We start from the raw sequence: 17,379 nt of genomic DNA, 5'->3' as shown, positions 1-17,379 counted from the left end.
ATCACATGGGCGCCCTCTGCATGCAATTTGCTGCATCTGTTTTCTGTTTTAGTAAAATTTATCCTATTTCATTTAAAAATATGTGACTTGATTTTGGAAATCAATTCAGCATTAGTAAAACATAGAGTAATTACCCTTTGGAGAAATTGCTGATACGTCGTTAACAGGTCTTCAGCAACCAAGGATGAATATTTCAATCTCAATATCCATTGTTTCTTACTAGTAAATTTTTTCTCTGAATCTGTAAATGCTTTTCTAGCCTCCAACATTTTCAATATAGGAAACTCACCATCACACCAGGATAATGTGATAATTCAGTGTTTTTTTTTAAATTTCAATTTAAAAATGATATGTAAAATCATGCAAGTATAATAGTAAATGATGATTTTTTTTATAAATTCATTTTCCTAGCATTGAACTCAATCTTTAAAAATTGCATGATGTGTCTTATTGTACATTTAACTTTTTCAGTTAATTCACTACTTTATTTCAGTTCATACTTCTTGCTATTAAAAAATCTAAAAATGTTCTGTCACATTTAATAACACACATAAGCCTATCACTATATTCTATGTGATAGTTATTTTGTGTATTTCTTTATGAGCAGTATGTATCTACTTACGCTGACAATTGAAATTTTTCTTTCTTTTGCATGGAGGGGAAGAGTTATTAAAGGTAATCATTGAAGTCTTCATACACCTAAGCATTCTGTGCATCTTGAACAAGTAACACACATATTTTTGTCTATGTTTCAGTCATTTGTGAAGGATTATATGATTTCTATCACCAGACTTCTTCTGGGACTGGATACAATACCAGGATCTGGCTTTCTCTGTTCCGTAAGTTAATAATTACTACAATACCACTTCTGCAATCAGTTTGTCTTACTCTTTTCTCTTCTATGCTTTTCCTATTGTGTGTTCATTTACAGTGACACCTGGATCTTTTTTTTTTATTGCCACCCCCTCCCCCAGTCAATTTTTCTGCAATAACTTTATTAGTTCTCAGTGTTAAAACTCTTGAGAAAACCACAGTGTATCAAGTTCTGCTTTGTTTAAGCTAACACATTACATCGGATCACCCGCAGATAGAAACTTGGATATGTGACAGAGCAGTTCTTGTGTGGGGCTGGAGGAAGAGCGTTGCTCTCCAGAAGTCGGCTTGTCTTTATGCTGACACCTGGATCTTAAACAATAATTTAAAACAGTCTCGACAAAAATATTTTTAATTTAAAGCAATGAAAGAGTAATTTTGTACAAATTTCAGAGGAATCTTTTCCTGTTTACTGGCAATTTGAGATTGACAGATTTAGACAAAGGACAGCATCTTGTCTAGGAAAACAGTGATCATGTAGTTTAAGTATTTTTTCAATTTTATTTTTGATAATGTTTACATAGTTGATTAGGGTGGGGAGGGTCAAGGATTAGGAGAAAGCTGGTGAGACCCTTGTTTCTGGATTTTCTCTCTCTTCTTTTTGTATCTGGGAAACGGGAGATTACGGGACAAGCCGCACCCGGTCTCCCAATCGTCCCAGTATCAGGGATGGGGGACAGCCACCTGACGTCATCCCAGGGTCCCTGATGTGCAGCATGCTGCACCGGTTTTGCTCAAGTGGTTTCCTTAGTTCTGAAATGCTGTGAATCTTGCTGATCCAAGAATGAAGAAATCCTTCCAAGGTCCATTGGCTGTCAAAGTCCACCTTAGCGTGTCCACTCATGTTTAGTTGGAGTAGTTGAGCAATTTGTTTTGCCCTCCTTCCTGTGCTACAGCACCAGATGTCCTCTGAAGTGCCATATCTTTTATGTGTATTTGGGTATGCTGTCCACGACTCTATCTAAGCCACTGAAGAGGCACAGTTGTGACACATGCACTTTACAGGCCACATATCATGCGATTCACCCCATAACTGGAGTTCTGAGTCCAGCGGTTCAGTTGAAGATCCACAAAGAAATCTTATCTGAGGTGACTGCAGGTGTGTGCTAGCCAGTATGGGGCTCTGGGTCAGTGTGTCAGCCACCATGGCCTACACACACTGGTGATTGCAGTTCTGTCTCTAGCCCCATCTCTTACATAAACCAATAGATGCTGTAGCCAGCCCACTGCTGCCCAGCACACTCTCAGCACTCATGTACACCAGTGGGAAATGCAGTCCAGTAGGAGCAACTCTCAATAACCCCCACCAGGCCTGCCACCAGCCCTGGTTCCTGTGCATGCATGAATTAATACTTATATAATATTATTTTGAGAATTCCAAATAATAATAAATTCTGCCTTGAACTCATGCAGGATAACCACTAGGTTTAATATCTCTGATTCCCTTAATATGTGAACAATCCACTCTTCTTGTAGATGAAAATCACTGAGGAGGACTTATGGATCAGAACTTACGCCAGGCTTTATCAGAAGTTGTGTTCATCCACTGGAGATGTTCCCATTGGAATCTACAGGACTGAATGTCAGAAACTCACCACATCTGAGGTTTGGAAATATCAAAATGTTCCTGCTCTGTTGTGCAGTACAATAGATACAAATCATTCCTAAACTTGCAAATTGGTTTCTGAAAAAAAGCCATAGAAATGAAAAAGAATGGTCTTTAATCAGATATAACGAATTGTCAGAACGAAAACACTTTTCAGGTAGCTTTTGTAAATGGCATCAGACTGTATAACATAAGATTGGCTGTAGTCTGCCAGTTATGGCACTTGGGTTCTGGATTCTTTTTTAGATCTGGGATTAAAAAATTATAGAACATTTCAGGAAACAAATTAACTCTAAAGACTCTTAAAGTTCTGGCTCATACAAAAATATCTGACAGAGGGTAACCAAGATTTCTAGAATATTCTTCAGTGGCATGCATTAGTTAGGAAAAGGCCAAGCCAACCAACGTTAGTAAGTATTGGGATTCCCATTTCTCGATAGCTAGAGTGAAAAATCACTCCAAAGCCAAAAGAAAAGTCCAAAAATATTGGCATGTCATACCTGGGGAAGGCCCAGTGATTTTCACAGTGATCTATGAGCAGAAAAGGACAGTTTACTTGTGATGACTACATGCAACTGAGAACATGGCCACATTTTAGTTTGGTGTTGTTACATGGTTCTGAGCAATTTTTACATCCTTTGTAAAATATCAGCTTTAAAATTATACTGTTTTCTGAAATAAACATTTGACATGAACACATTATCCTGCAGATTTATCTATATAAATATATATATATAAACAAACGCAAATTATAAATAGTTTTCATCTTCAGATGCCCAAAAGTTATTAATCATAAAGGAATTTGGTTATATATATTTTTGTTCTTTTTATGAGAAAATACAGGTAGGACACTTAGGTCACTCATAGGCATTTTTTAAATTCTTTTTAAACATTCATTTGTTTTCTTTTATTGGAAAGCGAGATTTACAAAAAGGAGGAGAGAGAGAGAGAGAGAGAGAGAGATCTTCCATCCATTGATTCGCTTCCCAAGTGGCCCCAACAGCTGAAGCTGAGCCGATCTGAAGCCAGGAGTAAGCAGCTTATTCCTGGTCTCCCACATGGGTGCATTGTTGCAAGGATTTGAACCATCCTCTGCTGCTTTGCCAGGCCACAAGCAGGGAGCTGGAAGGGAAATGGAACAGCAGGAGTACAAACTGGTACCCATGTGGGATCTTGGCCCATGCAAGGCAAGGACTTTAGCCACTAGGCTACTGTGCTGGTCCCGATCATAGGCATTTTAATACTCCACACCATAATATGACAACCTTAATAGGTTCATGAATTGGAAAAGATTATCGGAAATACATAGCTAATGGTAAATATTTGTGGGTTTTTTGGTTGTTGTTGCTGAAACTTACTATATGAGGCCAGTGGTAAACAATTTAGTTATCTGAGCTGTTTTTAAGTGGTTTCATGGTAGTCAAAGGTGACTTATGGAGTTTTATGGCTATCTCTTCAGCTGAATTGGTGTGGTTTTGGTTGTACCTCTGTGTTCCCGTGGTTGATACCACAAATAGCAAGACCAAACCACAGAAGAGCAGCAATGGCAGATTGAAGAAACATCCAAGAGAGTGAAATATGTGAGGTTTTTTGTCTAGAAATTCCTTAAAAATTAAGAATAATGGATTCCCAAAAATCATTATTTGGTCAAAGATAGACAAAATGGTGCTTTTACTGTGAGGCAATCAGGTGCTGAGACTAGTGCCTGAACCGAGAGACTTACAAACAGTTCAGCTGATTTTTTGCAGCTATGGGTGTTGGGCTGGCCAAGATCGAAGGCCCTGCTCCAGTTTCTGGTGAGCGCCTGCCACTTGCTCCTTACATGACTGTCTGTCACTGCTTCCTGGCATGGCCAGAGGCTTCAGAAAAAGCTCTCATGACTCAACCATCTCTCCACTTGCAATAATTACCACACTAGGATTTATGTATTGCTGGGTACACAGACATTGTGTGACTATGTTTACTGCAAAGAAGATTTTCATTCAATAGAATGTGGCCACATCTTGTTTTTGCATATTCACATAATCTTTGTGAATTTGACTATGTTCCTGCTTTGGATCAAGTCCATATTTCTGTCACTCTTTTTGTATTGTTGAAGACATTGTTTTGTGTTGTTTGTGTTGTAAATATCAAAATTGATGCTGGCAAATCCATTCATTACAGGATCACTTCAGTAAAATGTTTATAAATCCCCAAACCTCTGTCTATATAAAACACATATGTTGCAGGCCATGTTAGCCTGAATTAAATAAAAAATGATACCTCCTGTTTCCTCGAACTGAGTTCAATTCACCAGGTGACACATACAACATATTTTTATTTAGAGTCAATATTCCACCTATTGTGAGAAAAAATGAGGCAGCAGAAATTAAAGAAAAAATAGGATAAATAAGCGTTTATTACAGATTGTACTAATAGGTGCAGTGATTGCTAATGTTTATCTGCGTTTACATTCAGTGACTGCAAGAGTTGATCCTACCTTCCGGTTTTATTTTCCAGACAATAAAGGCAAATAAAACACTATATTAAGTTCTCTAGCATTTATAACCTAACACACAAATGATAAAAATGTATAATGCGAACAGTTAGTTTTCAAGTTCATGTTATGTCAAGTTCATGTATGTCCTGTACTTTGTTCTTTAAGATATTGTAGTTTTGAAAGATGCAAAATTACCATTTGGCATAAACACATTATCCTGTGGATATACCTATCTAGCTGTATAAATATACTTATATACATATATTTATACACGTATATTAATATGTGTATATATAAACAAACACACATTTGGCTCAAGCATATATTTGAATAACTTTCATCTTCAGATGCCCAAAAGTTATTGATCATAAAGGAGCTTCGTTATGTGTATATATATATATATTTTTAAAGATTTATTCATTTTATTACAGACAGATATACACAGAGGAGGAGAGACAGAGAGGAAGATCTTCCGTCCAATGATTCACTCCCCAAGTGAGCCGCAACGGGCCGATGCGCGCCGATCTGATGCCGGGAACCTGGAACCTCTTCCGGGTCTCCCACGTGGGTGCAGTATGGGCCGTCCTCAACTGCTTTCCCAGGCCACAAGCAGGGAGCTGGATGGGAAGTGGAGCTGCCGGGATTAGAACCGGCGCCCATATGGGATCCCGGGGCTTTCAAGACGAGGACTTTAGCCGCTAGACCACGCCGCCGGGCCCCGTTATGTAAATTTTTGTTCTTTTTGTTAGAAAATACAAGTAGGACACTTAGGTCAGTTATAGGCATTTTTTAAATTCTTTTAAATATTTTTTTAAATTTTTTTTATTAGGAGGTGAGATTTACAGAAAGGAGGAGAGAGAGAGAGAAACAAGATCTTCCATCCATTGATTCGCTCCCCAAGTGGCCCCAACAGCCAAAGCTGAGCCGATCTGAAGCCAGGAGTAAGCAGCTTATTCCTAGTCTTCCACGTGGGTGCATTGTTGCAAGTCTTTGGACCATCCTCTGCTGCTTTGCCAGGCCATAAGCAGGGAGCTGGAAGGGAAATGGAGTACCGGTTCATGCCTCAATCGACCACTATGGCTTGGAGCTCAAGCTAGAACCTGGAAACTCCGTCTCAGTTGTGCACACTATGGACAGGAAGGATTTGCAGGAGGCTGCAGGAGGCTGGTGATGGTTATTGAACTCAGGAACTCCAATCAGGAACACAGGAGTCTTAACTGTTAGGTCAAATGCATGACCTTCCTCTCCTTAAATAAGAGAAGACAACTCAAAAACCCCTATTATTTCAGATGTCAAAATATACAAATTGAAAGAAGACAAACGTAACGAATAGATGCACTATCAAGGGAGAAGAAAATTTGAGAATTTAACATAAAAACATCCACTCCTAAGTATCTATCCCAAAGAAATGAATGTTCATTCATTTACACACAGACTTACAGATGTGTAATATTACAAGTTACAGCCAAAATATTTTCAACTTCTGATCAGATAGGCAAAATGTGTTATATTCATATGAGAAAATACACTATTTAGCATTAGAAACCAACTATGTATGTGTGTGTGCAATTATCTGCACAACCTCCAACATCAGTTGTTTAAATGAGAGAAGACAGACGTATTACATGATTTCCATTTTCTTGAAATGCCCATGAAGGCAAATGTAGAATGAGGGAAAGTAGACCAGTAATTTCTAAATAGGGTGATGTGAGGAGCATAGGGATTCACAGATAAAGGATGTGATGAAATTTATGGGGATGATGAAAAAACATAAAAGTGATGATTTGCGCCACTTAATAGATAAGCTAAAATAACTTTATTTTTAGCACATTTGAAATGGGTAAACTACGATTCGTGAAATATATGTTTGTAAAGTTACATATATAAAAAGCAACAATTAACTTTACAGCTGTAAAATATAGGACGTTATGTGGATGGAATTTGAGCAGAAAATATTAAGTGAATATTCAGATAGTATAAATGACTCTTGGGAGTTACACCCAGGTGAGCAGCTTAGGTGTTAATTCAGACATTCACATCCGATTCTCAGTATGAGGGTTTGATATCTGACTAGCTTCTTGCTAATGGGAGTCAGCAGTGATGTCTCAGATGGTTGGATTTCCACCATTTCTGTAAGGAAATTTGACCACTTTTCCAGGTTCCTGGCTTTGATTGACCCCAAGCAGAGGCCCGCGAGGGTCTATGAGGAATGAATCAGTGGATGGGAACTCTTCTGTTCTGTTTCTCTGCCAAATAAATTTAAACTCTTCAGCCATGTGAAAATGCAAAATATTTTTAAAAACTTAATTTCACGTCTATGAAGAGAAAAAAAGATGAATGTAACTAAAACATCGAAGATTTAAAATAATCCAAATGTTAACGTCAATGATTATTGTTAATGTCAATGATGACCTAAGGATTCTCTCAAGAAGAATATCAGCTATTTTATTTTCTTCTATTAGCATCAGATTTTCATTCTGTCAATCTCAGGTACATTTAGAAAAATGAAAAAACAAATAACTTCAAGTCTTAAGTAAGTAAAAAATAATGTATTCTTCATTTAAGTTTGCTAAATATTACAGTAAATACAGATGTCGTTATATTATAAGCATTCTGTTGATGTTTGTCATAATCCATCCTTGTTGTTGATTCTTTCATGTATGTGTTGTTTAGTCATTGTTTAAACTGTATTTTGTGTGTTTCTTTTTCTCTCTCATTATGTCAGTCTCGTGAAATAGCATCCCAAGTAAGTACTTCCTAGTTGTCTTCAAATTGTGTAGTATTTAAATTCACAACTATTAGAGAATAGATTATGAAAGATTGAGTTCAATATTTCAGATTCTAAGACAAATCAACTAAGTGGAAATGATTTCAAATAGATGATTTCATATTTCCCCCAATAGGCTGAAAATTAATTTTTGTTTGTCTTAAAGTTTGCCTTTCCAAATTGATTTCTTTTTTAGATAATCACAATATATATATAATTATTTAGTTTTTAAAATGTATTATTATAAAAATTGCACTGTAAAATTAATATATGTCTATTTTCCTAAATATTAGGAATGTTATATGCTGAATCTAGGGCATTAATAGATAAAGGTGCTATGCATGTTTTAATATTTTAATATTATGTAAAATATATTTCAGGGTGTGATCATGCTTTTTAATAATATGAAAACCAACTTTCTTTTGCTTTTTAAATGTGTGACATTAAAGTCTGTTTAGCTACCTGTATGATGTATTTCACAAACTGTTTATCTTTGAATACCATAGTGTTTCTAAAGCAAGGTTACTCATATTATTACCAAGGATTTAATTGTATGTATTACTACTAGCTACAGTTGTCACACAAAGCATCTAGTCTCTGGAACCTAATTAGTTTAATTAATTTCTTTATGATCTTAACAGAAAGTGGACTATTAAACTAACATCTCCTTAATCTCCTGAACCCTGTTAACCACATTTTTGTCCTTGAATTTGAGTTTTTTAGGGGAAGAAATTACATGAATGCACTTTCATGATATTACACTAAGTGAACTAGGCCAGACACGGAGCAGTGAAATCCATGTCCATTTTTAAACAAGCAGCTGAGAAGCAGACAAATAAACTAGACCAAGAACAAGCAAACAGGAAGTAGCAGACCTCAGTTTTGAATGTATCACCATCTGATAAAGCAAAAAAAGGCTCTGCTTTCAGGCACTAGAGTTTACTGTAACAGCCTCTGCCAATTTCTGACCACCATGTACTGTTCAGGATCCACCTGGGAGTTGATGCTTGAACCATAATTATGTCTGTAAAAGCTATGTATAGCCAAGCATTCACTGCTTCTTGTAGTTTCAACAACCTCTATAATGATGGATGGAAAATTTGTGTTTTCAGTCTTAGATGCTCTGCCTTCTTATCATGAAGAGCAAACTCTTGCTCTTTATCTACCAGATTCTATTTCAACATCTACCAGAATTACAATATGTACTTAATAACACTAGACAGGTACACTCAGGTGTTTGGAACGTATCAACAAATAAAATATGTTTTGTAAATACTTAACATTTCCAGTTTTAGATGTCATTACCTGTTGGTAGATTTAATGTGCTAGAAGTATCTTCCCTTCATTATCTTGCATACTACTGTCAGATTGATGAAAAATTTTCTTTCTTTACTCACATGGAAAAAATCTATAGAATATGTTTGATGCTTTTACTACTTTAAGTCAAATTTCTTTATTTTCTGTATTTAAATAACTGCATGACATAAGACATTATTGAATGATACTCTTGCCCTTAATCTGAGTATCACTCATTTATCCAGTTGTTTTGTTTGGTTGAATGATCCTTGGGCATGATCTGTTCCATCATGGAACAGATGATTTGAAATCTTTAAAAAAATGTCTGTTTGTTTTCATCTACTTGAAGGTTATAACAACAGGATAAGAGAAAGAAAAAGAGTGGGGAAGAGAGGGGAAGGGAAGAGAGAAGGGGAGAGACGGAATCTTCCCTTTGCTGGCTTCCAACAAATGTATTTGTTGTTACTGTGCTTTTATATAACATGAGTAGATTTCTTACTCTTCACAATGCAGATGTAAAAAAAAAATAAGGATTTTTCTCCCTCTCCATCTTCCCAGAATCTTTTTTTATTTGTCCCCAATTACTACAGTAGCCTAGCCATTCACTTCACCATTACAAGCTTAACATTCTGATGTATGACTGTAAAATAACACTTTAACAGGGCAAATATAGGAAAAGGAAGAAAATGAAGTAACATAAAATAAAAAGTATAATGAAAAATAAAACTAGGAAGCCTAGCAGAATGACTCAGTTGGCTAATCCTCCTCTTGCAATGCCAGGATCCCATATGCGTGCCAATTCATGTCCCAACTGTTCCAGTTCCTATCCAGCTCCCTTCTTGTAGCCTGAGAAAGTAGCAGAGGATGGCCCAAGGCCTTTGGTCCCTGCACTTACATGGGAGACCTGGAAAAACCTCCTGGCTTTTGGATTCAGATCAGTTTGACTCTGCTGGCCTTCTGGCTATTTGTGGAGTGAACCAGTGCATGAAGATCTTTTTCTGTCTTGTTCCTTGTCTCTGTAGAGCTACCTGTCCAATAAAAATAAATGAACATTTAAATCTAAATATCTTACTATTACTCAAGAATAAATAGACGCATGATATATACAGCAGCTATTTTCTAGTTTGCCAGTCTCCCTTGTAGAGTTTATAGTCTTCGTGCTCTGCATCTTGTTAAAAGTTAGTCCTCCTGACTGACGTCACCCTAATGCCAGTCAACCACTCTCTATTATACATCCTTTTTGAGTGGATGATATTGCCTCAGAAAATTGATACACTTACAGCCATAAGTGATACTTAAAGGTAATCATCCCACGTTTTGCATAAATTCTTTCTAACAATAGTCAGATACATACAAAAATAATTTCAAAATTTCATAGGAAATAGGAAGATAAGATTATATTATTAATAAAAAATTAATTTTTGTATAAAAAGCTTTGAATTTGATGCATGGATCTTTGATAATATGCATTTTCACAAACTTTCTGGAGAATTTTATGCATGTATTTCAGTATTTTTTGCACCAAGATTTCTTTTGATTCCATATTATGTGAACAGTTTGAAGTACTCTCATAATTACTAATTTCTAGTAAGTTCTAATTCTAGAACACATACACATAGGATCAGGCTGAGCTCATCTATAGATTTCTTCATTTTCTCTTAAATTTTTAGTGTTGATCCCTTTAAATTTAAGAAGTATTTTATAAGTATTGATTCTTAATTTTTTTCAGTGAAAGTGTTTGTTACTTGTATCATTTCCTTTTTTTTAACTTGATAAGAGTTCCATGTATTAACAGAAGTCTATTTCAGTGCACTCAGTCTATTTGATTTAACTTAACTACATGGTCATAGTTTTATGTCCATTTAGCATCTTACACAGCCTTGAATTCATCCTAGGACTTTTTCACTACCACAGGAAGTGAATTAAGCCTTTTATTCACACAGCTCTTCATTGAATCCGTACAAAAGGCTACAAAATGACTCCTGAATGGAAAATTATATGCTTGATATACATCATGTAGGTGTTCTCCAAACAGTGGTGATTTGATGTACTTGGATTAATAATAGTATCTTAGATTTTTTATGTAAGATTACAAATAATCGTATCTACCATGTGGTCTGCCACCTTGTTTAGTCTTTATTTAAGATAGTACATGTTAGGGGATATATAATGGAATGTAGTGAAGACTGATATCTTCAGATATGGAAACAAAGTGCTGTGTGCCTCTAAATGAATATACCCTAACAGTAAGATGACAGACTCTCTGACAATGTCCATGCCTACATTGCCAAGAAATACTTCAATAGCAGCATGATAGACTTGTGAGAATTCGTGAAGGTCATTCATTGTAAAACTAGAATGGAAATCAAAAGGAGTGGGTGGGGGGCAAAACTTGCAGAAGGGCACGGGCAACCCCAGAGCCTATGGAACTATATCATAAAACAAAACAAAATATTTTTTATATATATATATTATTATTATTGTTATAATTTTATAGTACAGTTTCATATTCCCTTATCCCCTCCCCAGTTCCCTCCCCCACGTTCCTCTATATCATTATTAACATATAGTTCTTCATACTCAGTCATATGTCCATCATTGCGGGCATGGACAATGGCAGAGAGTCCAGAATCCTATTGTCAAGATATAGTAAACAGTTTCATTGGGAGTCCATCTTTGTCTGGAAGCAGAAATGCATACCATAGTACATCCTCACATCTAAATGTTAGTCTCCATTTCACAGCTACTGTACATCCCCTTAAATGAAAAGTCATGATTCAAAATCAACAATAGAAAGAAAAGAGGAAATTTACAATGCCATGAAGTTAAATGACATGTTACTAGATATGACAGTCTCCATTACAAACTACTGTACATCCCCTTAAATGAAAAGTCATGATACAAAATCAACAATGAAAAGAAAAATAGAAATTTACAATGCCTGAAGTTAAATGACATGTTACTAGACATGACAGTCTCCATTACATAGCTACTATACATCCCCTTAAATGAAGAGCCACAAAACAAAATCAACATCAGGGAGAAAAAAGAAATTAACAACACCAAGAAGTTAAATAACATGCTATTAAATGACTAATGTGTAGCTGAAGAAATAAAAATCAAGAACCTTCTTGAAGATAATGCCACTGCGTGATCTACGAGTCATTGAATGATTTAATCAGAAGGAAGTGTTTTGAAGAGATGAAACTCACAGAGAATAACAAAACCCATGTGATATAGTTTCCGCTAATCTTTGTTGAAGTGTGTCTCCTCCAGACAATAAGCAGATGGGTTTTGTTTTTTAATCCAATCTACTAATCTATGACGTTTGATTAAGCTTAAGCCATTTACAATCAGAGTTTAATATACATAGGTGTTACGTTGGTCCTGTCATTTTAGCAATGGGTTGTTCATTGGTTTAGTCTTCTGTTGTCATTTTACTGGGATGTTGTTCCCGTTTGCCTTTGGTTTTGGTGGGTGCTGTTCCTTTTCTCTGTCAAGAGAACATCTTGAAGTATCATTTGTAGGGCAGGTTTGGAAGAGAGGCAAATTCTTTTAGCTTTTCTTTACTGTGGAAGAATTTTATTTCATTTTCAAAGATGAAAGAAAGCTTTGCTGGATATGTTATCCTAGGCCGACAATTTTTTTCTTTTAGAATCTGGAATATGTCACTCCATTCTCTTCTTGCCTGTAGAGTTTCCTGTGAGAGATCTCCTGTGAGCTTAATTGGCATTCCTTTATATGTCAATTGATTTTTTTCACGTGCACATTTAAGGATCTTTTCCTTATGTTCGATTGAAGACAGCTTGATGATCATATGTCGTGGTGAAGATCGCTTTTGGTCAAGCCTGTTGGGAGTTCTGTGCCCCTCCTGGAACTTGTTTCCCAATTCTTTCTCCAGATTAGGGAAATTTTCCTTTATTATTTCATTAAATACATTTGCAAACTCAGCTTCTCTCTCTGCACCTTCTGGGACTCCCATAACTCTTAGATTTGGCCTCTTAATAGTGTCTTTTAATTCTTGGATACTTTTTTTGGCCTGATCCAGCTCTGCTTCTAGCTTTTTGTTTGCTTCCCCTTGATGACAGGAAATACCTTCCAACTCTGAGATTCTTTCTTCTGCTTGCTTCATTCTGTTTTGGAGACTCTCCACTGTACTCTTAATTTGCTCTACTGTGTTCTTAATTTCTGAAATATCAGCCTTGATTTGCTTTACTGCTTCCTTAAATTCTTTGAACTCTTGCATGAGCTTCTCATTGTTGATCAGAATCTTTAAAATCAGTCTTATGGATTCTGTGTGCCCCATTTTCTCGATGTCTTCCTCAGTTAACTCTGAGGTTGGCATAGGGTTTTGCTCCCTTGCAGGAGAGCTTGCGGCAATATTCATTGTGCCTTTGTCTCTTCTTTTGCTCTTGATCATTGTACTTCTGGTTAGCAGAGTCTTCTCCTTGGGGTAAGTTTCTAAGCTTTGTCATCCACAGGTCTACAATGCAATTTCACTTATTGCGGTTGGTTCACAGCTTTTCTTGCAGCCACTTGTGCCACAACCTTCAGCGAGTTCCAGGTCTGGGTTCTTATGTCAGATTTCCATCGTGGTCTCCACAGCCCCAGCCCCTGGCTCACCAATCTCCACCTCCTGTGATACCGTGCTGAGGCTGCACTGTTGTCTCTGCAACCTTTCTCGCACTTCCAATTGGAGCAGGTGCCAGGACTAGGGAGACACCAGGTGTCCTATAATTAGGTTGTTGGTGGTGCTGATCTTTTCGGAACCTGTTGGAGGTTAGGTCTGGGTGCCACACGGACCTATTTTGACCCGTACGATGCCACAGTCAGCATTATTTTCCTGCGGGACCAGTGCAATCACTGACGTCAGCAAGTTCTCTCGAGATCAACACATGCGCAGTTCACTATTGTCCCCTGCAGTCCCAAAGCTATTGCCACAGTGCCCAAAATGGCGCCTGATGTACAACCACTAAGGTTCTTGATTTGCTGGCCGTCAAATCCAAGGGCTATCCCAGACCTGTTTTGAGTGGAAGAAGTAAAATGCCACGTTGTTGCAATTCACCAAGACAGAAATGAGCTCACTCCCAGCTCAGCGCATGCTCCGTCCCTTCCCTTGCCCTTTTTTTCTTACGCAAAATGGCGCCCAATTCAGCTCTAAGGGGCTGACTGGACTGTGAAATCCACTCTGTTCTCGCACTGCCCGTCTGAGATCTGCTGCTCTGCTCCTTGTCAAATCAAACGGACCAGCAGGATGGACAGTTCTTTGACTGGGTTCACCTCCCAAGCTCCCAGTGAAAGTCCCTTCCCACCTGGTTGCTGGTGGAGTTCCAGCTGCTGTGGAGTTCAGAATGCCGTGCTAAAGTATCAGTTTCTGCAACACCACACCATTGTGTCAGCTGCTTTCCTGTGTCTGTCAGTCTCCAGGTACCCCTCTGCTGTTGTTCTGTCTTCTCCTATTTCTTGATATATGTCCTCTCTGCTTCATCCTGGTTAAATGTTTTTCCGTCTGTATAAACGTGTCTTTACCCTATTCTGCCATCTTGATTCTCTCAAAATATTTTAAAATAAAAAGACAGTACATGTAACAGAGAAATTGTCTTTTCAAAGAATCATTAACTGATTATCTGAGGATGGCAAGGACAAGGAGACTGTGTGTGTTTGGATATGTGTGTTCACTGTATTTTAAGAAATACAGGAGATGCTGTACTAATGACCTTTGCTTAGATTTCTGCCACCTCTTGTCAATATTTAAGCAACAACTTTGTGGCCATGATTTTTACGTGTGTATCTCTGAGGGAAAAAAATCTCATAATTGTCTTTGCCCCATGGAGAGCAACCTCCTTGTGCCTACTGCCTAGGTAAATAGCCAGATCCTAGACAATGGCCCCAAAACCTTTGAGAATGCAGTGAGGATCTTGACTACAGAGATATTTTTTTCTGATGTCGTAACATTGAAGTAGCATGTGTGCAGCCAGATAAATGAGCATTTTGTTTATTTTAATGTAAGGGGAAACTGTTTTTAGAGATTTTCAAAATTGCACCGAACACACTCACAATAGTGAAATATATTACTTCAATATTTGTACCAATTGAAAAATGGAATCAACAATGTTGATAGCATTGTATATGAAGACCTGAATATATGGGGTCACAGATTTAAAGTTTATAAGCCTCTTCCTACAGCGATTCTCAGGTAGGTATGATTAAGGGTATGAGCCTGCCTGACGGTGATGGTGACCTAATTCAAGGTTCCATTGACCTTTGTGCTGTGATACTTTTATTACTGTGGAAATCTGGACATTTGGTGCTGCAGAGGCATAGGCAGCAACAACAGAGGCTATTTATAGTGGCCAAGTAAAAACTCAACTCTAGGAGTATTGGCTATAGCATGCTACATGGTAATAGCTCTTCCTGCACATGAGCATGCCACAGTGATCCTGAGTCATGTACAGACAGAGCCAGTCTGATCTTGCATCACATATGGAACTGGGATGAGACATGCGTTCAGTGCTCACAAAAAGAATCCTGCATTCCACACCTACTCTCAGACTCGTGTCTTGAAATCATCTAGACACATGCTTCCACATGAGGCACGGATCTGTGCTGAGTAAGACACATGACCTAGGTAACCCTATCCATATTTCTGTTCCTGAGTGATAGTTGCTGACATCTGCAATTTTAATAAATTCTGTTTGCAAGAAGCAGCCCAACCCAGTAGTGAAGAAGGCAAATTATAAGAGGCAAAACTTTCACTGGGTGGTGGCATGTGCCTGGGTGCACAGCTTTGTGTCAGTTGCTGAGATCAAACTCTTGTAGATATGATGGATATAGACTTCAGGGGTAGAATCAGGGGACCTTACATGTGCTCGAAGAAAGCCTGTGATGAAAGGATGAGAACCAGTAATCTGGCTGTCAGTGAATAAGAGCACATTTGCAAAATGAACGTGAAATGGTTTGAAAATGGCATAAAAGAAGCTAGTTTGGCTTTTATCGCGATCGGTGGTTGGATCAATAGTTGGAACTAATGTGAGCATGCATTCCTGGATATTGGCTAGAGTTGACATGGGTTAAAGACAGAGAACTAAGGCATTCCAGTTAGCTTTCCCAGGTGTGAGAGGAAGGGACAGAGATAGTTTTGGGGGCATGGAATCATATGTAGCAATCAACATCAAACATGAAGTTAGAATGTTTATAAAAAGAACATGGCCACTGTATATCTTTATGTCTTGAATTTATAGTGAATCAATTCCCAAACTTGTGATGAAAATCCTATGAGTAGCATTTATGTCACTCATCTGTCATTTATATTCTTATGAATTTCTTTCCTAAAACTACTAGTTCAACAAGAAGATAAATTCAACAAAATCAAGAACAAAGACTCTTTCAACTTATTCTTGTTAGCACAAATTAGTGAAGTTCTAAGGGAGATAGCAACTGTGTAGTTAGCAGTTACATATAACACATTTTCAAGATAGTAATTACAATAATTTATTCAATGTACCAAAGAAGGAAAAAGTAAGCAAACATTTTTCCTGGCCTAAAGCAATAGAAAAGGCAGTAGGAAATTGTTATGTAGACTATTTCTTTCTGAGTAACAGCCTTGAAAATTAATGGGAAACAATAAACCAAGTTTCACATTTTACAGAGGTGAAAGTGTAAGTGAAGAGTGCAGATTCAATGGAGTGGTTTCCCACACAAATACCAACACACTCACAAACAGGTGGGTGAATGTGCATGTTAATGTGCAAGCTTAGAGAGAACAAATTATAGAAAATGGAGATTCTGTTTAAACAGAAATAATTGCAAGGAATAACCCACAAGTAGCTAGGTAGAAATGCTAGAGAGGCAAACAATGGCCATGTAATTTCTTGAAAAAGAGGTCGATATTTTACTTGGATTTTAAATGTTCACTTTTAATGTTGTAGAGATGCAGTGGTGAGCTCATGGAGGTTCTACCAACACTGAGGGTGCTGAAACAGACATGAGAGACCACACAGGTGAAATAGGTCATTTTTAGAGATAAGGAGTGAGGTCAAGTGCTTAAATTAATTGTTACTATGACGTCAGGTTTTTAGTTCTTAAAAATGATTATTTGAACTGGAATGTATTTACTGAATTAGGCTTTAGATTTCCTTTAGAATATCACTACTAGATTTTAATGAGTTTTGTGTGTGTGTGTGTGTGTGTGTGTGTGTGTGTGTGTGTGTCTGTGTGTCTATGTGTAGCAGTGTAGGCTTTACTGGTGCTGTTTCACAGGACTCCCAGTTGCTGTGTTCCAGACTATATTCTGCAAGAATTACTGCTTTCCTTTTAAGTCTATGATTCTGAAAATATGTTGAAATTCATATAAGTACA

The 17,379-nt window shown here is 37.3% G+C and overlaps 1 protein-coding gene across 2 annotated transcripts in view; it reads left to right on the top strand.

Annotated features, from left to right (window-relative positions):
* Window positions 1–17,379, top strand: part of KCNT2 (potassium sodium-activated channel subfamily T member 2) — a 354,431-nt gene that overhangs the window by 316,180 nt on the left and 20,872 nt on the right. The window contains exons 23-25 of one of the 2 annotated variants that reach the window (XM_058668959.1): window positions 756–839; window positions 2,350–2,478; window positions 7,684–7,704. In XM_058668959.1, the coding sequence (XP_058524942.1) occupies window positions 756–839; window positions 2,350–2,478; window positions 7,684–7,704 (234 nt within the window). The remainder of the gene's footprint in view (window positions 1–755; window positions 840–2,349; window positions 2,479–7,683; window positions 7,705–17,379) is intronic. The other variant, XM_012929978.2, reaches the window with a different exon arrangement.

The sequence above is a fragment of the Ochotona princeps genome, chromosome 10 (genome assembly GCF_030435755.1).
Source record: "Ochotona princeps isolate mOchPri1 chromosome 10, mOchPri1.hap1, whole genome shotgun sequence".
Taxonomy (NCBI): Eukaryota; Metazoa; Chordata; class Mammalia; order Lagomorpha; family Ochotonidae; genus Ochotona; species Ochotona princeps.
This window is presented reverse-complemented; position numbering and strand designations above follow the sequence as displayed.